The sequence below is a fragment of the Urocampus carinirostris genome, chromosome 2 (assembly GCF_059441175.1).
Source record: "Urocampus carinirostris isolate Australia breed hairy pipefish chromosome 2, RoL_Ucar_1.0, whole genome shotgun sequence".
NCBI classification, from domain to species: domain Eukaryota; kingdom Metazoa; phylum Chordata; class Actinopteri; order Syngnathiformes; family Syngnathidae; genus Urocampus; species Urocampus carinirostris.
In genome coordinates, this window is record NC_142350.1 from 44,121,655 (window position 1) to 44,148,305 (window position 26,651).

Genomic DNA, 26,651 nt, shown 5'->3' on the forward strand with positions numbered 1-26,651 from the left:
TTTTAATGTAAGCATGCACATTAGCGTCACATTCACTGTACATTTTGAATAAGGGCCTGTTAGCTTTGTTTAAGAAGATGCACGTTAACATCAAATCTACTGTAGCCTCCACTCAAGTTTTGCTGGCTGTCAATGTTTATATGCACTTAGTCACCTCCACTGTCGCTCCCAAGCTTTCAAATAAGCTCTGTTAACTTTGTTTGTGACCGTGCATTTTAATGTCAAATACACTGTAGCCTCCAATAAAGTTCTGTTAGCTTTGACTGTTAGCGTGACCCCATCCTTGTGTATTTTTGCTAGCCAGAGGACTCTTTATTCCGAGTGAGGCTCCTGTGGGACACCCTGACTCCCGACCCCGACTCGTGGCCCCCACTCTACGCACTGTGGCGCCTTCACAGTGAGTTAGGTTGTCTTTGTATGGAGTATGCCCAGCGTGGTTAACCGAACCACTCTCCCCGGTCCGGCAGGCGGCGTGCCGGTGGGTGGCTCCCGCTGGCGGCGTCACAATCATCCCTTCACATTAGCCTTCCTGGAGGAGGTCCTACGCTGCGTGGGCATGAACGAGGTCCACAAGGCCGTGGCGCTCTTCCTCAGCGCCGTCGACGAGACGCGCCGACAAGCTCCCAACTCGCCGCTGCCGCTCTTCAGGTCAGGGCTGGAACTGCGCCTTTGTGTCAGTATAGTTGTTTTTTGTAGATTTAAAGGATCATTTCCTGTTCACATTTCATTAGAACGTAACAATGACTAGCATTAGTAACAAAAGGGACAGTGTTTATGATTTGGCCTCTAGAGGTCTCTGTATTGCTTCATGCAACCGAAAACTACAGAGAATCAAAACTGACCCAATTTCTCATGTTTTTGTTTTAAAAAAATTTGGGTGAAATACTGTCCGGCACAATGTACGACTGATTTCTTGACCACTAAATGTCTCTGTGTTCGGTAGTGCAATCGAAAAAAAGTGCAAAAAAAGGAAAAATCCAAACTTCAGAGACTTAAATTTATCAAAAAAATTATCCAATGTTCCGTTATGTTTCTCGCCTTTTTAAAAATATTTACAAGATGAAACAAAATATAAAATGCAAAAAACATCAAGATCAAAACAATTTTTCTTTCCCTTTCAAGGGCCCCATTTTTATTATTATGATTGATTGTGCAGGAGCGTTTACCCAAAACGGCTGTTCCCTATCAGCATGCACGTTAGTATCACATTCCCTGTATATTTCTAACAAGTTATGTTAGCTTTGATTGTTAGCATGCATGTTAGCATCAGACCCACTGTAGCCTCAGATCAAGTTCTGTTTGCTTTGATTGTTAACATGCATGTTATAATCCCATATCCTTGTAGCTTCTGATCAACCTTTTTAACTTTTACTGTTAGCATACACATTTGCTTAACATTCACTGCAGCTTCCAATCAATTTGTTAGCTTTAGTTATTAGCGTCAGATCCATTGCTGCCTCTGATAAGTTCACTTTGATTTTTTTCTTGGCATTTATTGTTAGCGTTCAAATTAGCATCCAATCAAGTTCTGTTAGCTTTTATTGTTAGCATGCAATTTAGCTTAAAGGTCAATGTAGCTTCTAGTCAACTTGTTAGCTTTGATTATTAGCATCTTGAGTTGTAGCCTGGATCAGATGCACCTCTTCTGATTTAGCTTTTGGTAGCTTTGACTGTTAGCATACATGTTACCATCACATCCATTGTAGCTTCCATCAAGTTTGTTAGCTTTTTTTTAGCCCACACGTTTGCTTTACATCCAGTGTTGCTTCAAATCAATTAATTAGCTTAGTTTATTAGCATGCATGTTAGCATCACATCCACTGTAGCCTCCGATAAAAGTTCTGTTAGCTATTATTGTTAGGATGCACATTAGCCTAACATCATAGCTTCCAATCAAGTAAAGCTGGGAAAACAATTTTATTGCACTTTCAAGGGCCTCATTTTTATTCTTTTTTTTTTTTTTTCGTGCAGGAGCGTGTACCGTGAGCTGCTATTCCTGACGCTAGCGGCGATGGGGCAGGATCACGCTGGTAAGTGCGCTGGTGCCAATCGCCAAAGCTGGCCGGGCGCCGTTCGCTAACGCCTTCGTGTTCTGCCCCTGCACAGCCGCTTTTGACAAGAAGTACAAGGCGGCGTACTCGCGTCTGTCTGGCGTCATGGGCAAAGATGAACTGCGCCGCAAGAGGGCGCAACCCCCTAGCGCTAAAGCGCTAGACTGCCGACGTAGCCTCCAGCCACTGCTCCAGTGCTAAGCTGACGCCCACAACAGGAGGTCGACAAAGGGCGATGCCCACCTTGAACCCCGTCACTCTCTTTGTGCAACCTGAGCCACCAATTACCGTATTTTCCGCAATATAAGACACACATGCCAAAAAAAGCATTCTTATGTGATATATTTTTCATATATAAGGCGCACAGAATTAAAACTACTGTAAGAAATACAGTATTATTCGTGTATATTGCCCCTACAGTATATATTTGTGCACTGGTTCTCAACTGGTCTGACTTGAACACCCATTGACAAGCTGCCACCCAAATGAAGTAAAAAAGAAAAAAAAAATCCACCTCTCAAATGTATCCAATGAAAGTATTGTGCAATTTAAAGCATACATGGTATAATATATTCACTTTTTTTCAGTGAATTTAACCATCGATAATTATTTAATGATAGTTTAATGGTAGTTACCGGTAATGAATATTAATATCCTGGTAAAAAGCTAACAATATAACATTTTTAATCCATTTACTGTACCTTCCAACAGCGCTTCAGTGGTCGACACTTGTACACCGTTTTCACATTTCGCAATCGTTTCCTTTTTTGACTTGATCTTTGTTACTGTTTTCCACTTTTCCCTCCCATTATAACTAACTTTCTTAGGACCCAATAATATGGACAGGAAATAAAACCAACAAAATCACAATAAATTGAGATGTGGTCCCTCCGAAAGGCACAGATTGACTAAACAGGTAGAAGATATCGTGCAGGGCATTATCGCGATTTGCTTTAGAGAAATAATATTGATGCTCCAATTTTTTATTCTTAGCATTATTTTGCCAAGGAAAAGGCCCACAACCCAGTAAGAAATCTGCGACCTATATTTGGGTCCAGACCCACCAGTTGAGAAACACTGTATTAGTGTGATCATTTCATTCAAAAATCGCAAAACATAGTATGCAAAGGGAATCGAACAAGGGTCGCGGTGATGGGATCCTGAAATCTAACTACATTATCCGCATGACATACGAAAAGTCATCCGGTTTTATCTCATGATCACACTATTTCTATTCACAGTACCAGAAACGAATGTTAGAGAATGGATAAAACAAAAAAATGTCCTGGAAGATAAATGCAACGTCCATTTCATCAGACACCCTCATTGTGCGTTTTTTGCATTTATTTTTATCTTTCAAGACGAGTTTTTGTTTTTTTCCATCTTCTAACATTAGTTTCTGGCACCTTGAATAAAAATTGTGTGATGGTAAGATAAACCATTTTTTGTATGTTATCTGTATCACCGCCGGACTCTTGGTTAAATGTCGGCCTCTCGGCGCCGTGTCCCGGGTTCGATTCCCATTACATATAATGGTTTGTGATTATGGTCTGTGATGTTTATGGATTCATCAATCATTGCACGAATACTGTAGTATTCTGTAAAACCTCATGTAGTGCCGCACACGTCTAAATACTGTATGCATCTCCAATCTTATCCTCTGTATTTTGTGGTATGTAAGGCACACTTTCAAATTTCTGGCCAGTTACTGGTTTTTGTGTGCATCTTATAGTCCGGAAAATTCGGTAAGCCCCTTACCCCGCCAACACAAAACGAACCTGTAGCTTCTTTTGAAGCAAATATTTGACTGTTGTGTTTCCTTTGTTATTTATTGGCTTGTAAATGTTTTTTTTTAATAAAGCCGAGAAGAGACACTCCATATGCCGTCTTTTGCTGCTTCACTTGAGCTTGTGCTCGTATGCAGATGCGTTTCTGTCGAAATTCTTAGTTTTTCTTGCCACGTTCCGTATCAAAGTGGTAAAAAACTCCATGGACTTATCACTGTGCTCGTATGCACTTCCCATTGGAATTCTTATTTTTTTGTCTTTTTTTAATTGCCCTCCTTCTTGCTGTCACTTCCTCCTTTTTTTTGCAAGGATTTGTAGAAGCGACTTTTGCCCTAAAAAAGTTCAAGAAAAAAATTGCGGCGCTTGTTGCCATAAAATTCTTATTGTTCTTCTTCCCAGCTTCCAAGACAAACACGAAAAGTAATTAGTGTCCCAAAAAAACTAGAGACGAATCACCATGCTCGTATGCAAAAGCGTTTCCATCAAAATTCGTAGATTTTATTCTTGCTAGGTTCTGTGTCAAAGTGAAGCAACTCCTGCCCCAAAAAGACCAAGGACTAACCACTTTGCTCATATGACGAGTTTCCGTCTAAGAGCCCCACCACTTTACACTTGAAATATGCTTGTATGCAGACGAGTTTTCATTGAATTTATTGCTAGGTAGAAAAGCAACCTCCGCCCCTAAAAGGCCATGGACTGATCACTGTGCTTGTATGCAGATGAGCTTTCATCGAAATTCTTTTTTTTTTTTCCTCCAAAGCTTCCGCATCAAAGTGGAAAAGCAACTCCTGCCTCAAATTGGCCGAAGACTAATCACCGTGCTCGTATACAAAAGCGTTTCCATCAAAATTCATAAGTATGCTTGTATGGAGACGAGTTTTCATAGAAATTGTTACTCTTTTTATTGCTAGGGTCCGCATCAAAGTGGAAGAGCAACTTCTGCCCCTAAAAGGCCACTGACTGATCACTGTGCTTGTATGCAGATGAGTTTTCATCTAAATTCTTTTTTCTTCCAAGCTTCCGCATCAAAGTGGAAAAGCAACTCCAGCCTCAAAAAGGCCAAAGACTAATCCCCTTGCTCATTTGCATATAAGTCTCCATTCCAATGCACCTGACATCATAAGCAGTTGTAAGAGTTGGTTGTTTTTCTCATAAGTTCTTTTATTTTGAAAAACCTGCTGTGTGCCAGTACACATCAAAATGTTATCGATCATTTTGTTAGAAAACAATGTTTGGGGTTAATATAGACTGAAGTGAATTGACAGAGAAAAGGAGGCCATCTTTCACATACTCGTAAGATAAATCTCCACAAATTGTGCTTTTTCAACCCTTGGGGAGTTTCAACCTCTCAAGTCCATTGGAATGTTGCTAAGCTAACAAGGACGCTACAGGATCAACATGCGAACGACGACAAACGAGTGTTACTCGTCAGCCGCTGGTTTGGAGTCCGCCTAAGCAGACGTACTTGACGTTGAGGTACTCGTCCACGCCGTACTTGGAGCCTTCGAGACCCAGGCCGGACTCTTTCACGCCCCCGAAGGAAGCCTCGGGCGTGGATAAAAGACCCTCGTTGACCCCAACCAGGCCCACCTCGAGAACCTCGGCAACTCGCCAGATTTGAGACATGTCCGACGAGTAGAAGTAACCTGCCGGGACATCCAATGGGAGACACCAAAACTGTCATGGAGAGATGGTTAAAACCATTTTTTTTTTTTTTTTTTTTTTTTACAGGGTCGGTACGGGTGCTTGAAATCCTTGAAAATATATTCAAATCCGACCATTTTCAAGGGCCTCATTTTTATTCTTTCTTTTTTTTTCGTGCAGGAGCGTGTACCGTGAGCTGCTATTCCTGACGCTAGCTCCTTGAAAATGGTCGGATTTGAATATATTTTCAAGGACTTAGCTTGAATTTTGGGTGAAGTGCTTGTAAATGCTCGAAATTTTTGAGATGTTTTTCAACAAGTCCGCTTAAAAATGAGGCTTTGCTTGCCATTGCAATTCTCCTTCCCTCGTGATTAACAGCAGCTGGCTTTAGTTTGTCATTGTCGTGTAAAGCGTCATCGCCACCTACGGGTCGCGTACGAGAGGACATGTGCATGCAAGAGGGCACTATGAAATGTGTATAGACCCTTTCATTTGTTTGGAAACATAGCCTGCAGGCGAAAAACTCTGAAAAGAAAGCCGTCGTTGCTGCTAGCTGTCGTATTGTTGTGTGTTTGCCGGAATCAGCAAAAAAAACTTTTTGATTGTCAATTGAAATTTTACAGGATCCCAGCAAACACTCCCGATCAAACAAAAAGAAGAAGTTTGTGCTAAATGCAATAGTTATTGTTCAAAGATTGGACCGAGGCACTCGTCAAAAATGCTCAGGTTTTCTGCGCACACTTTGTATCAGGTAAGAGAAATTAAATGTTTATGATTGTTGCTATCAGGTCCATATTATTTATTAAATCGGCAAAGTATCTCGCTATTTTCTTAGCTTCAAATAAATTAGCGTGTAGCATAAATGACAACGGTATCCTTGTAAACACTGCGTGGGTCGAAAATTCAAAACAGGCAGATATTATCTACAATTCTTTGGGCACGCAATCCAAGTAATTTATGAGTTACATTTAATATTCGTGTTCTTATTGTTTTTATTTAGGACAAAAATGTCTTGATTAAGCTACACGCTAACAGCCGTTGTAAGGATCAAGTACCAATTATGGACACTTATTATGGACCATGCAAAAAAGTTTTCCAGTGGTAAATTGTAATGGGAAGAACTTCCTGCAACTGAAAATGTAAGCAACATATTCCTGTCATTTGATCCTAACTTGGGCCTTGTAATTGAGGATTGAAGGTTTGTGGAAAGTTGATGCCCATCGGAGGTTAAGTATTTGAATTTGTGGATTACAAAGAACGCTTACATTGACCCGCTTAATTGTAATTATTCAGTTCTCCTGCAGGATTAATTGAGGGAGGCAAGCTGTTCTGAAAATAAAGAACAAAAGATGAGGTCCAAAAGAGTTTGGGCCTCTGTTTTCCATCAGGGTTGGGTGTTTCCGTCAGCGTCTGTGTTTAGTGATGTTGTCTCCGTCTCTCAGGACTTGTTTCATGATTGCCTTTGGTATAGACTGAGGTTGAGATTTTATTTTTAAGATATTCAGTTATAGTGTATGGTTACTTTGGGAGGCATAGTATGGAAATGGATAAAAAAAATGGAGGCTTCTTCTGGGATGGGGGCTGGCCACAAAATAAGGTTGACAGAGGAGTGGAAGGTTACAGTTGAGCTTGTTTGGGCGATCGATTGTACAGCGGGGGGTTGCATGTATTTTATTTTTTTTTGTATTTTATGATGGGCTGTTAATTGTAGTGACCTAGAAGTGGACTAAATGTGAATATTGTGCTGCTGGTTGCAGTGCTCACCTGCCAGCCCCACTCTGGAGGCGTTCGCTATGGCGAGCGCTTCCTGCTCCGTCTCAAACCTGGGCAGAAAAAACACAAAGTTTTCGCTATTTTTCTGTTTTTAGATAATATTTTTAGACTACAAAGCAGGACGAGAAAAGTGCCCAAACTACTACTTGCAATCATTTAACCGTGACCCCGGGTGCTACAATTAGTTCACTGACCTGACGACGGGCACCAGGGGCCCGAAGGTTTCTTCTTGCATGCACAACATGTCCACGCTGACGTCAGCCACTAGCGTGGGGGCCATGAAGGAACCCTGGAGGCGTTGGCCGCCTCGCAGCAGGCGGGCCCCCCGAGCCACCGCGTCTTCCACCTGGTGGACCACCTGGCGGGTACCAAAGCGTCAGTCCTAAAAACGTCCGCGCCAGTGACGCAGGGCCTGCTCCGACCTTATCGACGGCCCTGTTGTTAATGAGGGGCCCGATGGTGGTTTCTGGCTGGCTGCCGTGCCCCGTCTTCAGTTCGCGGTCCATGGCGGCTCCCAACTTGGCCAGGAAGCTGTCGTAGACGCCGCTTTGCACCAAGAAGCGGTTGGAACACACGCACGTCTGGAAAACACCACCAAAATGAAGGGTAATGCCCTTTGCTACGAATACACCCCCCTTCCAGCTACCGACTCTGTCAAATAGAAAGAACCTCGAAAGACTTGCCATTCGTCCCCCAAAACACCCATTTTCTCGCATCATTGGACTACCAATGGTGCCTAATAACCTGACCTAGCTCCCCACGTGATGAACAGAACCACAACTGTCTACAGACGCCATCTCGCTACCCTACTAATGGACAGAACCACGGCAGTGATGGACACGAGCTTCAGTTATCACCTTCAAAATTGCACACCAAGCATCTACAAGTGTACAGTATATCTGAACGATGTACCAGTTCCACGAGGATGACCTGCCTGACAGATTTATAATAAAGATTTAAATTGTTGTAAGAAAAGAAGTTGTTGATCTGTCTTTTTTTGCTGATTCATGATTTATTCCTGAGAATTTTATGGCATGTTTGATGAAATCAGACCCCATTTTGGCATGTAGGGAACTTTTTTCAATTAAGCTTCGGATAATTTGCCTTGGGAGGAACCAACAAAGCAGGTTCTGATGACACGCTCCCAATGGTCATTGACTTGATGAGGCTTTTAAAAGGTGGCGGCAAGTGCCGTCTCGTTCTCTTTTTCGGGACACCAGAACCGCAAGTGCCACACTCATGTTGTGTTCTGAAGCTGTCTCAAAGATATTCATGCCATGTGTGCCGAAAATAGAGCTAAAAAGACGAGCTCAGTCTCCCATCGCGCCTGTCGCTCTCTCACTCTGAACCAAAGCACGCCGAAGCAAGCCTCCCTGGATCTAAAAGAAAGAGAGCTACAGCCTGCCCGATTATTTGTAGCAACAAATGAAAAATTACACAACTGCCAATTTGGTGCTGGGGAAAAATACTTTGAATAACGCCATGGAAAATCTGCTCATTTCTCGCATCTTTCTGTCATGGTTGCCATGGCGCCCAATTGGCCCCGCCCATGGGCTCCAGTTGAGGCTCGTTGACAGATTGGCTCCCTGTCAGTATTAGAACGCTGTCCTGACACTCGCCTTTTGTCGGTCCGTCTGCGAACCTCCGTTTTTCCTGTGTTTTCGCTCTTGTTTTCTCCCGCCACGATCTGTTTTATTTCGACATTTTCCGTTCTCGACACCATCATCGCTCGCCACGGAAGCCCCAGTTCCGCGGCTGAGCAACCTACTCACCGCGACCAACGATATCCGGATCGAGTGTGCGCTCCTATCTTTTCTCCCCAATAAAACTGTGAGTAACGTTACGCGAGTGGGTCCTGTTTTCTGACTTTCACTTTCACATTAGATCCACCACTCTTTCAACCACTCCAGAAAAACCTTTTGTTTGAATGAATGTAATTGTGTTTTAGATCAGCAAATGCCTGTCTCGTTTTTGGATTCATGATTCTTTGTCAAAACTAATAAACTGCAAATTGATAATACTGAAAATTAAAAAAACAATGTGCAGAGTTTTCCCTTCAAAACAAAATGATTGAGACTTATCTAAGTATTGAGAATTTTCAAACTGAATTTTTTTTTTTTGTGGTGGACCTCTGGCGTCCTCAGTTGGGTAATCTGAACAGTTAATTCCTACGAACCCCCCAAAAAGTATTTTCTAAAACTAAAGAAAAACTCCTAAAAAAATCATCTGCAGGTTGCTCTATTCGTGAGAGACTGGCTTTTTCACTTGTGTCGAACGCACCTGTCCCGCGTTCCTGAATTTGGAGGCCATGGCCCCTTGCACCGCCTTGTCCACGTCGGCGCTGTCGAAGACGATAAAGGGGGCGTGTCCCCCCAGCTCCATGGAGACCCTCTTGACAGTGTCTGCGGCCATTTTCAGCAAAACCTGATGAAGCGCCACCTGTCAGCCTGAACATTCTAGCGATGCCAAAAGACCCGCGGCGGTCTCACCTTGCCGGTGGCTGTGGAACCGGTGAAGGAGATCTTGGCCACCAGGGGGTCCGTGCAGAGGACACGGCCTACCGCCGGCGTCTGCTCCTTGGAGCACGGGACCACGTTGAACACGCCCGCCGGGAAGCCCGCCTGAGACGCTAGCTAGCAAAACGCAAACACAAAAATGTTCACAAAAATTGATTTGCAATGGTGGATGAGGACCAAGGTCCAGACCAGTTGCCAGACATCAGTCTCAAGGGGAAATCAAATCTATTGGGGGGGGGCACGATCATTATTAAGAAGACCAAGGTGCCAAAGCTAGTAAGCACCTCAAATTGAATTTGAAGCAGTCCTGACATGTATAAATGTATGAATAAATAAATAATGACAAATATCTATCACAGAGCTACAAATGTATGCCATTAAAATAAACACATAAGTAACATAAAATCTAAATATAAGACAAATGTTATTAATTTAGGCATCGTCATTTATTCGTCATGTTCTTTGTCGTGTTATTTGTCATCTATTTTGTGTTATTTGTAGTGTATTTGTCATGTATGTTGTATAATTTCACGTGTATTTATGTCGTTTTTCTCGCGTATTTTTGTCTATTTGTGTTTTTGTTGTGTATTTATTGTGGATTCTGTCATTTACTTTGTCATTTATTTAAATTTTTCATGTATTTTGACATGTATTTTTTCCTAGTTGTGTTTTCATGTCATGCAATTTGTCGTGTATTGAGTTTTTTTTTCCTCTTTGGTTGTTTCTGTTTATTTTGTCATGTTTTTTTCATGTATTTTGTCTTTTATCTTGTCATGTTTTTGTGATATATATTGTGGTCTATTATGAGTTTTTGTCGTGGTTTTTTGGTCATTTATTTTGGTATCTATTTTTGTGTTTCCGTCCTGTCTTGTCTTGAAATTTGTCCGGTTCTTTGTCGTGTATTTGTCATGTTTGTTGTTGTATAAATTTACGTGTATTTTGTCATTTTTCTCACGTATTTTGCTGTCTATTTTGTGTCTTTTCTTGTGTATTTCTTGTCGTGTATTTTGTCATTGACTTGGTCATTTATTTAGTTTTTTTTGTCATGTATTTATTCCTAGTTTGTTGCGTTTTGATGTCATGCAATTTGTCGTGCATTGTGTTTTTTTGTTCTCTTTGGTTGTTTTTTTCCATTTATTTTCTCAAGCTTTTGTCGTGTATTTTGTCTTTTATCATGTCGTGTTATTTGTTGTATATGTCGGTGTCTAATATGAGATTTTGTCCTGTTTTTCTGTGTCATTTATTTTGTTGTCTATTTTGTGTTTTTGTCATCTATATCGCTGTGGGGTTTTTTGTTCGGAATATTTTTGGTCAATTATTTTGTTTTCGTTGTGTGTTTTACGATGTATTTTGTTGTGTATTTGTAGTCAAATGAGGATGGTGATCAAACTGGCTATGATTTTCACGTATAGCTGATTTGTAAATCACTGATCAACCAGTTGACCTTTAGCACAAGCGCTGCCTAACCCCGTGACAACACCATGACGCATGATGGTAAACCCTAGTAAACAGTGGGTGAGGCCAGTAAACATTAAACAACAGCAAAAACAAGAGCTATACTATTCAACACCATTGGAAATGACTGGTCAGATGAAGTGGGTCCCCTTGTCAGAAAGCACGAAATGCGCTATTTGGAGAAACTAAGGACAGCGTTAGCAGAGCTAGCTATCGACCCATAACGTCATTCTCCAGACATATTCATACATCTAACCAGATTGTCCAGTCTGCCTGACTTCAGTCCACACAATCTGTACCACTATATTGTAAATGGAGTATCACCAGACACGGGTGCTGATCTAAAAGCTTATACAGGTGTTGCTCACTGACGCAGGGAAGCACTTTAATATTGCAAAGATAAGTTAGCTGTGAATGCTAATATGTTTTACCCAGGGATACAATAAAATTTCAACTCGGGCTAGGCAACCTTTACGGATGGCACAGCAATAAATCACCATCGTAAAAAGTAGTGGTTGTATTTTGATGTGGTGGTTATTTGTATTTGTTTCAACTCCACTGCCATTCTCAAGTGCCTCTTGCCGTCCGTCATGGCTCTCATTCTGCCAGCGATGTCACGTGCAAAGGGTAAATAGGTGAAAAAGTCAAGTGTCATTATTTGAATGACATTTTGTTGTGACAAAATTCATGAATAAATGAATAAATTGCATGTACTTTATGTCATATTAGTAGATTTATTGATATCTTCTCTTGTTTCTATGCCATATATTTGTAGCCATTTATTTATACATATGCCTAGGAGCAGGATCCGTCCTCAATATTTTTCTTCCACTCTGTTACAATCCCCCTTTAAAACTGTAGGTGGCACTGTCTCTCTGCACTATCGTACTCCAGTGTTATTGTTATTGTATAGTGACTTGTTTACCTGACTGCCCATTTTGCACATCTGGTTAGCTGCTCCTCTTGCACTCTTTGCACTACTGTATAATACTATACATAGCTATAATTATTAGTACTTCAATACTCCAACTCAATACAACATTTTATTTATATCTGTACATTCAAGGAAACTGTGCGGGTCAGATGTATCGACATTTTGTTGTGTATACACGTGTACAAGAATGACAAAGTATATCTGAATCTGTTGTGTGTGAATACCTCAGCCAAGGCAAGCGCAGAAAGGGGCGTGTCTTCGGCCGGCTTGACTACAACGGTGCAGCCGGCGGCCAATGCGGCGCCGGCTTTTCGGGTGATCATGGCGCTCGGGAAGTTCCACTAAGACACAAAAAAAAGTTTGAAGAAACACAAAAATTCCAATACAACCTCTGTGTCAAACTAATGGTCCATGGGCCAAATTTGGCCCGCCTCATTATTTTAGAAAAATGACCTGCTGTTTCAAATATGTCCACTAAATGTCACCAAGCCATTTCTGAAGCAACTGTAGATGTATTTTCTTTTTCCTTTAACTCTTTCTTCCTTTTTTATTTCTTTTGCTTTCTCCATCGCTATCTTTTTTTCTTTTCTCTCTGTCTCTCTTAATCTTTCTCCCTTTCTTAATGTCTTTATTTTTCCCTTTCATTAGTTCTCCCTCTCTCCCTCACTCTCTCTCCATTTCTTTCTCTCTTTCTTTTTCTCTTTTTCTTTCTTCCCCTTTATTTATGTTTTTTGGCATTTATTTCTCTTTTTCTTTCTCTTTGTTCCTCTCTCTCTTTATCTTCATATCTATGTTCATTTCTCTGTCTTTCTCTTTAATTCTCTCTCCCCTCCTTTCTCTCTTTCTTTCTTTTGATTTCTACTGGTCCGGCCACCACGAAGGATTTCTCTACCATGCGAGCACAATGACTTTGACACCCCGGCTCAAGGACACAAAAACATTGTCTCACCGGCGTGATGATGGAAGCCACGCCCACCGGCTGCTTGAGGAGGAGGATCTTGCGGTCCCGGAAGGGAGACGGAACCACGTCGCCGTAAACTCGACGGGCCTCTTCCGAAAACCAGTCCAGGAAGGACGTCGAGTAAGCGATTTCGCCCAGTGCCTCTTTTATGGGTTTGCCCTGGATAAAGAACAAGCATTAGCATTAGCGTCAACAATGTAGCGTTAGCATGAGTGTGGCGTATGTCGCCCACTAAGTGCCAATAATGAGTAATTGCGTGCAACGTCCTACTCAACATCATGCTAACAACATCACACTTATACTATCGCCACAAAGTGTCGCTTGAGCTAACGATAATAATTCGTAGAGGGAAAATAATTGCATTAGCATGACAGTGTGATGTTAGCATAAGTGTGGTGCGTGTCTACAATTAGCGACAACGTGCTATTATCATGCAACATGCTTGGTAATGTGTTATTGTCGCGCAACGCCATAATCAGAAGCATGCTAACAACAAAGCATTTATGAAAATACCACATTGTGACACTCATGCTAACGACACTAACGAGTGGAGGGAAAACAATGCTTGTTAGCATTAGCATCACAATGTGCTGTTAGCATAAGTGTGGCATATGTAAACAACTAAGCGACAATAACGTGATATTATCGTGCAACGTCATACTTAACGTCATGGTAACACCACAAATCGACGCTCATGCAAACGATGCTAACGGGCGGCGGGACTGACACTCTCAAAGGTGACGATGGCGGCCAGGTGGTCTTTGTTCTCTGTCATCAGCTCCGCCCACTTCCTCAGCAGAATGCTGCGCTCCTGCAAAATAAAACAATATCGGACACGTTATGTGCACTTTGATGTGAACATTTTCGTTATCAGCCGTTAAGGTTCTTCATAGGCTTGAGGTCTGGGGATTGACTTCAAGTGGGAGGAGCTTGGGGTGGGGCAGAGCCGGTCCAAGGCATATGCGAGCTAGGTGCTTAGGCAGCTGCTTAAGGCCCCGCAACTACTAGGGGACCCCCAAGAGCGGTTAACTTTTTTGGTGCTAACATTGTCCCCATTGTCACTTTGTGTGTCCACTCCAAAATACTTTGACAGATATACAACAAAAATACTACACAATAACTACAAAACTCAATATCAAATATAGTGCTTAAAAACAGGGACTTCATAATTTTTTTTGCTTTCCTTCTGAAAAAAATAGGTTACAATGACTGCAAAAAACTACTACTACAGTAATACTATTATACAAAATACTTCAATAGACTTATTTATTCCAAAAATACTACAAAAGGACAACTAGAGTAACAATACAAAAAATACTACTATGCAAATACAACAAAAATTCTAAAAAAAATTCTACATAAATGCTCCTTTGGATATACATTAATTATACATATAATGAAATCCAAAAAAACACCAACACATAATACTATAATATAAAACATGACTACAGAAATATTACTACAAAAATACTACTACAGTAATTCTATTCTACAAAATACTTCTACAGAATTATTTACTCCAAAAATACTACAAAAAGACAACTACAGTAACAACACGAAAAATACTACTGTGAAAATACTACAAAAATTCTACAAAAATACTACTAAAATACTGCTTCGGAAATACAACAATTACATTTATATTTAAATACAAAAAAATACCAACACATAATACTATAATATGAAACACGACTACAGAAATATTACTGCAAAAATACCACTAAAAGAGATTTACAACAGTAATACTACAAATTACACCTGGAGCAATACTACAAAAATTCCCCTTTAGAAATATCACAAAAATAGTGCAAAAATAAAACTACAGTAACAATGTACTATAAAAATACCACAGAAATACTACAGACATAAAACAAACATTGTTATATGGAAATACTAGAAAATACAACAGAGATAGTACAGAAATAGGAAAAAATAATACTACAGTGATACGACAAAATACTATAATCATAAAACTACTGTAATAATACAGAAATAAAAAAAAACTACTACAGATATACAACAAAAAAACTACTTCCAAAAAAGTACTACAGAAACACTAAAAAAAATACTATGGAAATACTACAAAAGAATTACTTCAGAAATATTACAAAAATAATACCACAGTAATACGACAAAAACAACAGAACTCTGATTAAAATCAGACTTCAGAAATACTAAGATAAAAGTTTTTTTAAAAATGACAGTAATATTTTAAAACTAAATAACAAATGAAGTTCTTAAAACTGGGACTTAATATTCTATTTTGCTGTAATTGTGGTCGTTTCAAAACCAATTTGATGAAACTTATCTATTTCAAAAGAAGTAGAACATGTCACATGCGGCCCCCGACTCCAAATAGTTGCCCACCCGTAGAACATGGAATGAGTTCTAGTATGGATGCAAATGATCAAGTAAATAAATCCGATCGGAGTAATAACGATCGATACCAGTCCGATATCGATACTTTTGCTTGGAAATGTCAAGGCCGTCGAATAATTAAACCCTGGAGTTAGTTTCATTTCGATAAACACTGCACATACTGTAGATTTTAGGCAGTAAAATAAATAAACAATTACTTTTAAAGTATATAAAAATGGCAATACTTCTATGACTACTGTTTCTGAACAAAAGCCAGGAGAGTGAAACCAAAAAAGCAGCAATGTCAACAAGAACACTATAATACCTAGCATTGCACAATATTTTGAAAAGAAAGTCAGTAATGCAAATAAAGTTCAGAAAAAAATGGTCTCACATTTGCTCTGTTGCCATAGTGACAAGGGATTTACAGGTTTTATTCAGTAACAGTAACATGTTCACATATTGGTTGCAGCTCATTGCTCTCTGCAGTGTAACCTTTTTTCACGTGTTTATGTAAAATTGGGGTGTTGCCACAGTAGCAAAAGACTTTCCCAACCAAAATACACCTGGCATCTTTCTTTTCTATAGTTAAAAAAAACACACCTCGCTGTACTTCCTGTTTGCCTGTGTTATTTTTATCTTCTGATAAGGGAAGATGCCTATTTGGCCCTCTCCTCTGCCTGGCAGGCAGGGTGCAGCTGCAGGCCAAGTAAAGAGAGGTGCTAAATGTGTGCCTGTCACTCACGACTAAGGTATAAACTTTGAGAATAGACGAATGAAAGAAGGATTTCGCCATTTACATGAATCAGGAGTGTCATTCATTTTAGCTCAGTCGCCACATATTAGAAAAGAAATCACAGGGTATGTACAAATAGATTAAAGAGAAAGAGAGGAAGCAAGAGAGGAAGAAAGGGGAAGAGGGGAAAAAATTGTGGAAAAACGAGAGAAAACGAGAAACGGAAAGACAAAAAAAGAGAAAGAGAGAACTAAAGAGAGAAAGGGGGAAAGAAAGAGGAAAAGAGAAGGAGAAAAAGAAAGAGAAATGAAGATAGAAAGACAAAAGGAAGAGAGACAGAAAGAGGATGACAGAAACAAAGAGTCACACAGAAAGAAAGAAAAAGAGAGAGATAATAAAACAGAGTGAAAAGGGAAAGTGATGGAAAGAGAAAGAAATACACATAAAGAAAAAGAAAAAACAGAGAGAGAAGAAAAATAGGGAGAGATTAGGAGATAAAATGGAGAGAGAGTGAGGGAAAGGAGAAGAGAAAAGGGTGAGAGAGAACAAGAGACAAACAGAAAGAGATAGAAAAAAGTTAATGGCAGAAGGAGAGACATAGAGAAAGAAAGAGAAACAGACAAACCAGAGAGAGAGAAAGAGTGAAAAGAAAGATAACGCGAGCGGGGGAAAGAAATACCGCTCAATTGTCTTTGAGAGTAACGCCATGCATTGGCGACATTAAGTGGACATGTTTCAAACTGCAGTTCATTTTTCTCCTGTGCTTCTCATAACCTCGTCTCTGTCTTTGGCGGGTCATTAGGCCCACGGGCTACATGTTAACACATAGGGAATTGATGACGGTGCCAACTATCGATCACGAGACAATAATTTTTGATTCCATCGAAGTACCTGCTTAATATCCATAATATCGACATATGTATCGATATGCCCCCCACACCCCCAACTGAAGAAGAAACCTGCCCCGTGCTCACCTTCGCCGTGACGTCCTTCCACTTCCGGAAAGCTTCATACGCGGCGTCCACGGCCTGTTTTGCCTCTTCCGGTCCACAATCCGACACCTGCGCGATCTCAGTTCCGGTTGCCGGGTCCAAAACCGGAAAATGCCGCCGCGCATCCACCCAGCGGCCGTGCACGTAGCCGCGAGTGCGCACGAGCGGCGAGCTAGCGTCCAGTCCGTAGGCGCGTGCACGCAGGGCATTCCCAGCGGTGGCGAGAAGCTGCGTAGATTTCAACGCAGTGGCCATCTTGCTTCTGGTTCTGGTCGTACCTGGGGGGGTCGCGGGACAGGGGGAGTGCAGGCGGGGGAGGGGGGGGCTTCGTCACTCATTCAACGGGCAGCTTCCGGTGGCGGTTTTGCATGCGTGTCACGTGACCGAGCACTCGCAATCCATTTGTTATGGTTGCGACGGCGCATGCGCATTACAGCATCTTGGCTTGTGATGGGAATTCCGGCTCTTTTTATATAATAATAATAATAATTTCCTTGTATTGTCATTCTGTGTGTAACCGCGGTGTACGTGTCCCACCAAAGATCCACATTCACGCTGGACTGGATGATGAGGTTTTTATTATTACAGTTTCTGCAAATGGATGAGTCACAACATTAGCTTTTTCTGCTGGGTTTGATCTCTTTGATCTCTACAAGGGGAATTAATATTTAGTAAAACAGAAACAAAACGAAAATAAATCAAAACAGCTTGACAATATCAATCACATTACTATGCATGGTGAGAGATTTGTCAGCTGGGGTTATAATGTTTAAAATTAACTTATTTTGTGGAGCACCAAAAGATATGTCTTACCTTTGTAGTACTCTGGTTAAACTGACAAAACCCCGCCTCCTGGTCACATGTTAGAAGCCAAAACCAAACCCCACCCCATACCAGCAGATGGCACTGTTGGACTCAGCATTGCAGGACATTTACCAAAAACTATACACATATTTTAGCAGGAATTTCAATAAAATAAAAGTTATTATTACACCCGTTACATACACCCCCCTGAAATTCTGCTAAATATGGGAGTGCTACACTAAAAAGAAAAAAAATCACATGCCAAAAAGGCAAATACTGATGAAAAAGAGGACACGAAAACTGGTACAGTATTACAAGGAACAAACTGAAGTGCATGTCAGTTCTAAAACTCTCCCAAAAAGGAGTGTGAAAAGAAAGGAGGCGAGCAAACTCCTAACTAAGCACAGACTCAAAGATGCCTGTTACATCTCTGAAATATCAAACATTGTTCCTGTAGTTGTAAGTGCTCACATAGGCACAATTCTTGTTTCTTACTCAAGCTTTGTTACTCAAACTGAAAGTGCATCTCTACTGAACTTAAACTAGGAACTTGCAGATATTGCGGACAGATGATTGTCACCTACCACATGGTCATTCATCTGACAAATAAGACGACTAGGAGGCCTGATGGACTGGCGGACCCTAAGACCATAACGGTTAGGTTGAGCACAAATAACCTGAGCTTGAAGGTCTGGGGCAGTCAAGTCTAAACAGTCAGTATCAGGGGAGTCTGCGTCCAGATGGTCAGTGTTCAATGGGGTCTCGTCTGGGAGACCCATACCCAAAGGGATCATGTTTTCAGAGCACTGTGATGGGCTTTCCGTATTGTCACTTGAAGTATGGTCAACATCTTGTTCGGGGATGTGCTGACTTCCTCGGCTGGATGTATCAACACTGCGAGAGTCGGACTGGGCATCAGATCTGCTGTCTAGTGAGTTATCCTCTACCTCTGGATGAACTTGCTCTTCACCTGCCTGTATCACCCAGTTTACTGTACGGACATCACTGTCTTCAACCGCGTCAGGTAAATCAGGGCATACATCACTTCCATGCATAGCAGCGTCAGACTCTGAGTGTTCAGATTCGCTGGCCAGATCATCCTCACAGGGCAAGAAGCTAACAGAGAGCAGCAAATTCCTGTGAACTACCTTCTCTTTGCCCGTCAGACAATCCTTGACTCTGTAGACATTGAGATCAGGCTTGACTGATATGACTTCATACGGGGTTGACTCCCACTTGTCTGCAACTTTGCGTTTCCCCGGGACACCTCTGTTGGCGATCAACACCCGGTCTCCCACGACGAGAGGTGATCCTTTGGCCCTACGGTTGTACAGCTTGGCATGACGAGTCTGTTCTCTGAGAGTATTCCTCTGTACAATCTGAGCAGCTTCATGTAGATCTTTCTTCAGATGGCGTACAAAGTCAGAGTAGCTGACAACAGCATCATTGGTATTAGCATGTTGAAACATGACATCGACAGGGAGACGAGGGATCCTACCAAACACTAGGTAAAACGGTGCAAACCCTGTTGTCTCATGCTCTGTGCAGTTATAGCAGAATGTGAGCTGCTGCAGCATTTGTGGCCACTTTGCTTTGGGCTGAGGGGGAAGGGTTCTGATCATATCTCCCAATGTTCGGTTGAATCGTTCTGCGATGCCATTTCCCATGGGGTGGTACGGAGTGGTATGGGATTTCTGCACCCCTGCCATCTCTAGAAGCTCTTTGATCAGTTTGCTCTCAAAATTAGCTCCCTGATCAGAGTGGATACGCCGTGGGAAACCATAGACAAGGAAGAAATCCTGCCACAGACGGCGAGCAACTTGTTTGGCGGTTTGATTTCTGCAAGGGAAGGCGTGCGCCATCTTGGAGAAATGATCAGTTACGACCAGGACATCTACAGACTTGTTCTCTTGCTCAGCAGTCCAAAAGTCTATACAGACCAACTCCATAGGCTCAGAGGTGACTATGTTCTTGAGTGGTGCACGGTTGTGTGGTTCCGGTGTTTTCCCTACTACACAGCGCTGACAGGATTTGACATAATTCACAACATCACGTTCCATGCCATTCCAGAAGAATCGTTGCCGCACCAGAGACAAAGTACGGTTCTGGCCTTGGTGACCTGCTGAGTCATGTAAACCTTGAAGGACTTTCTGTTTCAATGAATCAGGCACCACAAACTGGAAGATTTTCTTGGCCATGTGAGGATCTTTCCTTATTTTGTAGAGCATGCCATTCTGTATGGTGAGTCTGCTCCAATGCTTCAGTAGTTTCATCACACTAGGCAACTCGACAGCTCTCTCACGCCTGGTAGGTCTCTTGTGTCTATGCACAAAGTACATGGTCCTGCTTATTGTGTTGTCCTGTTCTTGTAAACCAACAAGCTGACTCTGTGGGAGTGCCGTTGACTGATCTCCCTTCTGCAGAAGATTGAAGTTGGCGTCTGTTCCCATCACTTGACCCACGCCACCAGTGGACTGAGCACTGAAGACAGCAGCAACCTCTTCTGATGTCACAGAACCATTGGAGCCTGATGGAATTGCCCTTTTTACTGACTCGTCTGATGTCCCAGCACTCTCGTCTACAACAGCGTGACAATTGTTGGATACTCTGAACACCTCTTGCACAGTACTGTTGTTCACCCTGTTGACTTGGTCCAAGAGCAAAGTATAGGGCTCGGTAACAAGGCGATGACCCACACATGACCGTACAAATGGCTCACGGCTCAGAGCGTCGGCTACGATGTTCTTTGGTCCGGGAATGTACTTCAGGTCAAAATTGTATGCAGCTAGCTTCGCTACCCACCGCTGTTCACACGCATCAAGTCTTGGTTTGGTCAAAATGTATGTAAGTGGGTTATTGTCGGTCCACGTGGTAAAGTGTCTTCCTTTCAACCAATGGCTGAATTTATCACATACCGCCCATTTCAAGGCAAGAAATTCGAGCCTGTGTGCAGGGTAGTTGAGCTGGGAGCGAGAGAGCGTCTTACTTGCAAAGGCGACTGGTCTGGCTACTTTTCCACCAGGTGGCAGCTGTGACAGGACTGCTCCAATCCCATCAAAGGATGCGTCGACAGCCAGAATAAACGGCGCATCAAAATCTGGGTGGGCCAGAGTGACACCTGTCACGAGGTCGTGCTTCAGTGTTTCAAAGGCGTTCTGGCATGCATCGGACCAATCTGCAGGCGTCAGCTTCACTTGACCTTTCTTGCGGGCTCTCTTGCGCTTATGCTTGTCACCAGATTCAGATGTGAGCCTGAACAGAGGTTTTGCCTTCGCAGAACATGCTTCAATGAAGCTTTGGAAATACATCACCATGCCTAGAAAAGATCTGATTTTACTAGGGCATGGCGTCTTGCCATCCGACTCAATTAGATCAGTGACTTGTACGTCATTTATCGCTCTCACTTTCTCGGGGTCAGTCCGAATTCCATCCTCACTGATGACATGCCCAAGAAATTTCACAGTCCGTCTGAGGAAAAAACACTTTTTGGGTGCGAGCTTGAGGTTGTGTTCCTTAAGGCGAGTAAACACCATCTGCAGGCGTTGGAGTGCAACTTCCTCTGTGGGGGCAAACACCATCAGATCGTCGAGGTAACATAATAGGCTCATGAAATTCTGATCACCAAATATTGACATCATCATCCTCATAAATGTTGCTGGGCTGTTGCAAAGTCCCTGAGGGAGCCGGTTGTACTCGTGAAGGCCGAATGGTGAGGAGAATGCCGTGTACTTTTTGTCGTCAGGGTGCAAGGGGACATTGTAGTAGCCTGACGTCAGATCCATTGTGGAGAAAAAGGCATTTCCCCCAAGTGCGGCCAAAGCATCAGCTTGATGCGGTAGTGGGTAGGCATCCTTTATTGTTCTTGCATTAAGCCTTCTGAAATCAGTGCATACCCTTAGTTCTCCATTCCGCTTCCATATGAGAACAAGCGCAGATGCATAGTCGCTAGTCGACTTCTGAATAATTCCTTTCTCTTCCATCTCGTTCAGAGTCGTCCTCAATTTTTCATACTGACTTGGTGGTATACGTCTGTAGGGTAGACGGAACGGCTTATCATCAACAAGGTGGATACGATGTACAAACTCTTTGGCCTCTCCACAGTCCATCTTATGGCGAGAAAAGATTGACTCGAATTGTTCGATGATATGAAGGAGCTTGTCTTTACACTGCAGCGAAACCTCACATGACTTCAGGTCAATGTCTTGCAGTCCCAGAGCTTCCAATGCACGCATCATGTCCTCTTCTGACCTGGGTCGGACCTCTTTGCTCTGTACACTCTGCACGTTGCACTTGACCTCCTCTGCATTGGGTAGGTCTTCCGCTGCGATACAAGGAGACACATCTGCAATTTTCCTGTTTCTTCTCAGCACCACAACTCTGTCCGTGGGATTAAAGACTTTAACAGGCACCCATCCATCTCCCCAGAGTGGAGTAACAACTCGTCCGACAAGGACTTGTCTGGGCGCAGCCTTAGATTGGGTTGGCTCAACGACAACTGTGCTGCCCGCTGATGCCCCGGCCAACTCAGGTAACTTGCCCCAAATAACGTACTCGGTCCGTGGATTCAGCGTCACGCAACTTTTGATCTTTACTGTCCCTACCTTGTCTGGAATGCAATCACCTCTCCATCTCTCTGTGTTGGAAAGCATTGACAGGAATTGACTGTGGTTATCGGACAGACCGTTGTCAGGAGTGGAAACTAATCTCCAATAGCCATCAGTACTTTTCAATTGAGTCAAAATATATTTGATGGCATTGCTGCCAAGGATCATCTGTTCTGTCTGGCCTGGCACCACCATTACTGGTATTATCATTTGGCACCCGTAAACTGTGACGTGAATGTCGTACATATCTCTGGGAGAAACTTGGTGTCCACCGCAGCCTACAATGACATAATCATCGGCCGTGTAACTCATCATATCAGGGAATTGCTGCAGGAGGTACTTAGCTGTGTCCTCACTTACTGTACAAGCCATCGACCCGCTGTCCAACAGCGCTCTGAAAGTGGGGCCTTCTTGCACAAGTACAGGTGTGTAAAACAGTTCGTCAGTCTCCGCTATTCTCTGAAACCCCTGAAAGATCAGCTTCTTCGATGGAGGTATCTTGTTGCTATACAACTCATAAATTGATTTATTGTCTTGCATGTCAGGCTTCACATTAGTGGTGGGAGGTATACTCAGTTGATCTGCACTGTTCTCCCCTAAGCGCAGATCAGTTAGTTTCCCTGAGGCAGTGGGACAACTTTCGTCACTGGACAATCACGTCGAGAATGCCCTGGGGCATGGCAGTGAAAGCAAAGGTTTTTGTCTCGGCAATGAGAGAGAGCACTGTGTTCGACTTCTTTGCAAATGATACATGGCTTGTCAGTGAAACCATTAATTCTGTCTCCAGGTCGCCTGGTTGGAGCTCGCCTTCTCCCTTGAAACTGGTTTGAGGTAACACGTATCAGAATCTTCTCCAACATACTAATAACGTCCGTTAGAGAGACATACTGTGGGCTCGAAGTCTGAGGTGGCTCGTGCATGAGGGTTGGACCATGGTTCACCTCAGCTTTGTGTACGGCAATTTCCGCTCTATTCGCAGATTGTTGTAGGGAATCTGCTTTGTAGCTCTTCTCAGCGTGGTATTCATTCAGCACCTCTAGTACCTCACATGCTGACCACTTTTCGATGGTTTTTGATCTGTAAGTGAGTGCCAGTTCCTTGCATGGGCAGTTCCTAATAAACATGCGAGTGACCTCTATTTCAGGGTTGTCAAATGTTTTGCCCTGCTCACTCAAGCACTCAGAGGCAAGGTCAGCTGCTCTGTTTAGTCTCAGCCAGTAGTCATAGGGGTCCTCCTGGTGTTTGGGCAAAGTTGAATAAAAGTCAGCTAAAGGGACAGCAGAGTACTTGGTACAGCTAAAGTGTTTCCTGAGGAGACTATAAATCATGTCAGGGCGGGTATAGACGTCTATATTACTGTTTCTTTAGCTTTTCCTCTCAAATGCATTTGGATTTCCTCTGCTTGCTCTTCAAGTCTCACATTACTCTTCTTAATAAATGTCCTCATTAGATCTTCCCACTCATGTATTGTTATTGAGTCTGAGCCATCCCCAATAAATGACGGCGGTTCCTTAACCTTTCTCTGTGTAACCACCTGACTCAATCTGTTTGCTACATCTTGTGTGGCAGCAGCGTTAGGAGCTACTATATTACGTGACTGTATATTTGTGAATATGCTATCAGCCAATTTATGTCCTATCTCCTGAATAATATTTGTCATCTGATCAGCTACACCCTCAGAAACGTCACTTGTGCTCTGAGTAAACATGTTTCAAAGATGTAAATAAGTCAAAATCGCCTGCGTAACACGTCACTGTATAGCAGTTTTAAATACTGTGAGCTGATGGCTTCATGAAATGATGTGGCAGGTAGGACAGTCCTCGGTTCGGAGAGCTTGATAGAAGTCACGGGTCACGGCACCAATGTAACCGCGGTGTACGTGTCCCACCAAAGATCCACATTCACGCTGGACTGGATGATGAGGTTTTTATTATTACAGTTTCTGCAAATGGATGAGTCACAACATTAGCTTTTTCTGCTGGGTTTGATCTCTTTGATCTCTACAAGGGGAATTAATATTTAGTAAAACAGAAACAAAACGAAAATAAATCAAAACAGCTTGACAATATCAATCACATTACTATGCATGGTGAGAGATTTGTCAGCTGGGGTTATAATGTTTAAAATTAACTTATTTTGTGGAGCACCAAAAGATATGTCTTACCTTTGTAGTACTCTGGTTAAACTGACAAAACCCCGCCTCCTGGTCACATGTTAGAAGCCAAAACCAAACCCCACCCCATACCAGCAGATGGCACTGTTGGACTCAGCATTGCAGGACATTTACCAAAAACTATACACATATTTTAGCAGGAATTTCAATAAAATAAAAGTTATTATTACACCCGTTACATGTGTAACAATGTACACAGAACGAAATGTCGATTGCATCTGACCCGATGCAGCCGCAGCCAAGAGAGGGCGCCGCCGACCACTTTTTAAGTCTTAGGAATGACTCGGCCGGGGCGCGAACCCGAACCTCCCAGTCTAAGAGGTTGCTTAGGCTTAGCTCACTAAAAAGAGCCAAACGGCTCTTTAGATTATGTTTATTGCTTTAATCAATTTATTACCAATTGTTGTGTAACATAAACCACAAAAACGTTATTAGAAAAAAAAAAATAAAAGTAATTTTTAATTTTTTCAAAGTTAAAAATGAAAACTTTTGAGCAATAAAGACAAAAAGGGGAAATAAGAAACAATAAAATAAAGGAAAAGAGAGGGAGAGATAAAAAACTAAGGGTAAAATCTAGGACGAGGGAAAAGAAAAAGTGAAAAAAGAAGGTTAAAAGGAGTAAAAGTAAGAAAAAAGCAAAAAAAAAGGTAGCAAGATGGAAAAAAATAGAAAAAACATGGAAGAAAAAAAGGTGAATAGCACTAAAAAATATAATGAAAAGAATAGAATCAAAAAGAAGGAAAGGTCAAGAAAAAAAGAAAAAGCAGAGAGAAAATAAGAGAGAGGAAAAGCAAACGATAGAGGTAGAGATGGGGAAAGATGAAAAACAAAGATAGATAAATAGATAGGAATAGAGAGGAAGAGGGAGAAAACAGAGATGGAAAGTGAGAGAGAGGGTGAAAAAGGGAGAAAAGAAGAAATACAGAGAAAGAAAAATAGAGAGACAGAAATAGAAAGAAGAAGAGAAACATTAAAAGAGAATTAGAGAAAGAAAGACGGGGCGAAAGAGGACTAAAGTTATTTCAGTATGAGAAATTATTTTCCCCCCATTTTCCACTTATTGAAACACAAATATTTTGTTTGTTTGTTTGTACATGATTCAAATTGAATCGTTTCTTCCGGCGCCGTCACGAATGGCAGCCACTCCAGCAGCTTCCGTGTTATTTTCGATTGTTCTCGATTGTTTGTTCTCAGCTCAGGGATGCTGCTGGAAATGTGAATTTCCCTTCGGGGATGAACAAAGTATCTATCTATCTATCTAAAGACAGAGAGTGACAGGGTGTTTGGAAGGGGACCGGCTCCTTCTTGATTAGGAGCCGGTTATCGGCTTCATTACAAAGAGCTGGCTCATAAAGCCGGTTCGTTCACGAACTAGAAATAGCTGGTTGCCCAAAGAAAAGACGACAACATGACGAAAATAAACATTTCGCTTCACTTTTCTCTTTAGGACAATTACAAAAAAAAAAAATCACACCGCTTTTGCGACAAAACCCGCGACGTTTTATATGCTAATCGCAAAATAAATAACTGACCTTAATTCGTTCTGCAGATGGAGTCACGTCGTCGTTTTCTTGTTTTAGTTGCGATCACATTTTTTGCAACCCTTAGTTTTTATTTTTACACGACAATCAAGAGCTTCGAACTGTTGCCATGGTGACTCACCCACAATACTGGCAAACCGCGGGCCACATGCAACCCATCCGGCTTTTTTATCCGGCCCACTAAACCAAAATGGTCAAAATATAACGATATACATAATGGTAAATGCAGTACTACAAATGAAAACATGTGTTTTTGGAGCAAACTTTGTCCACATTATCCATTTGTTTGACTACAACAAAAATACTACTAAAAAAATAAAAC

At 42.0% G+C, this 26,651-nt stretch overlaps 2 protein-coding genes across 3 annotated transcripts in view; one reads left to right on the forward strand and one right to left on the reverse strand.

Moving 5' to 3' along the window:
* The window catches only part of dennd4b (DENN/MADD domain containing 4B), a 33,872-nt gene extending 29,942 nt beyond the window's left edge, over positions 1-3,930 (forward strand). The window contains exons 23-26 of the mRNA XM_088326642.1: positions 301-397; positions 468-648; positions 1,972-2,030; positions 2,107-3,930. Coding sequence (XP_088182768.1) covers positions 301-397; positions 468-648; positions 1,972-2,030; positions 2,107-2,252 — 483 coding nt within the window. The 3' untranslated portion in view covers positions 2,253-3,930. The remainder of the gene's footprint in view (positions 1-300; positions 398-467; positions 649-1,971; positions 2,031-2,106) is intronic.
* Positions 3,931-4,978: 1,048 nt separating this feature from the next.
* On the reverse strand, positions 4,979-26,445 carry aldh5a1 (aldehyde dehydrogenase 5 family, member A1 (succinate-semialdehyde dehydrogenase)). 2 transcript variants are annotated; one of them, XM_088326647.1, is made up of 11 exons: positions 26,321-26,445; positions 17,190-17,485; positions 13,849-13,932; positions 13,110-13,280; positions 12,385-12,501; positions 9,745-9,888; positions 9,536-9,679; positions 7,678-7,836; positions 7,450-7,613; positions 7,247-7,305; positions 4,979-5,484 (listed from the first exon to the last, which is right to left on the reverse strand). In XM_088326647.1, the coding sequence occupies exons 2-11, from the start codon at positions 17,460-17,462 to the stop codon at positions 5,267-5,269; spliced, it is 1,533 nt and encodes a 510-aa protein (XP_088182773.1). In that variant the 5' UTR covers positions 17,463-17,485; positions 26,321-26,445; the 3' UTR covers positions 4,979-5,266. The 2 variants fall into 2 exon arrangements, with proteins under 2 accessions (XP_088182773.1, XP_088182772.1); XM_088326646.1 differs by lacking the exon at positions 26,321-26,445 and having other exon boundaries at positions 17,190-17,529.
* Between the last annotated feature and the right edge of the window lie 206 nt (positions 26,446-26,651).

Coding starts and splice junctions, on each gene's coding strand:
- aldh5a1 (XM_088326647.1), bottom strand. CDS start 17,462: ATGGCCACTGCGTTGAAATCTACGCAGCTTCTCGCCACCGCTGGGAAT. Junction 7,837..9,535: donor AATTCAGGAACGCGGGACAG/GTGCGTTCGACA, acceptor GGTGTTTTCCAG/ACGTGCGTGTGTTCCAACCG. Junction 5,485..7,246: donor CTCCAGAGTGGGGCTGGCAG/GTGAGCACTGCA, acceptor ATGTCCCGGCAG/GTTACTTCTACTCGTCGGAC.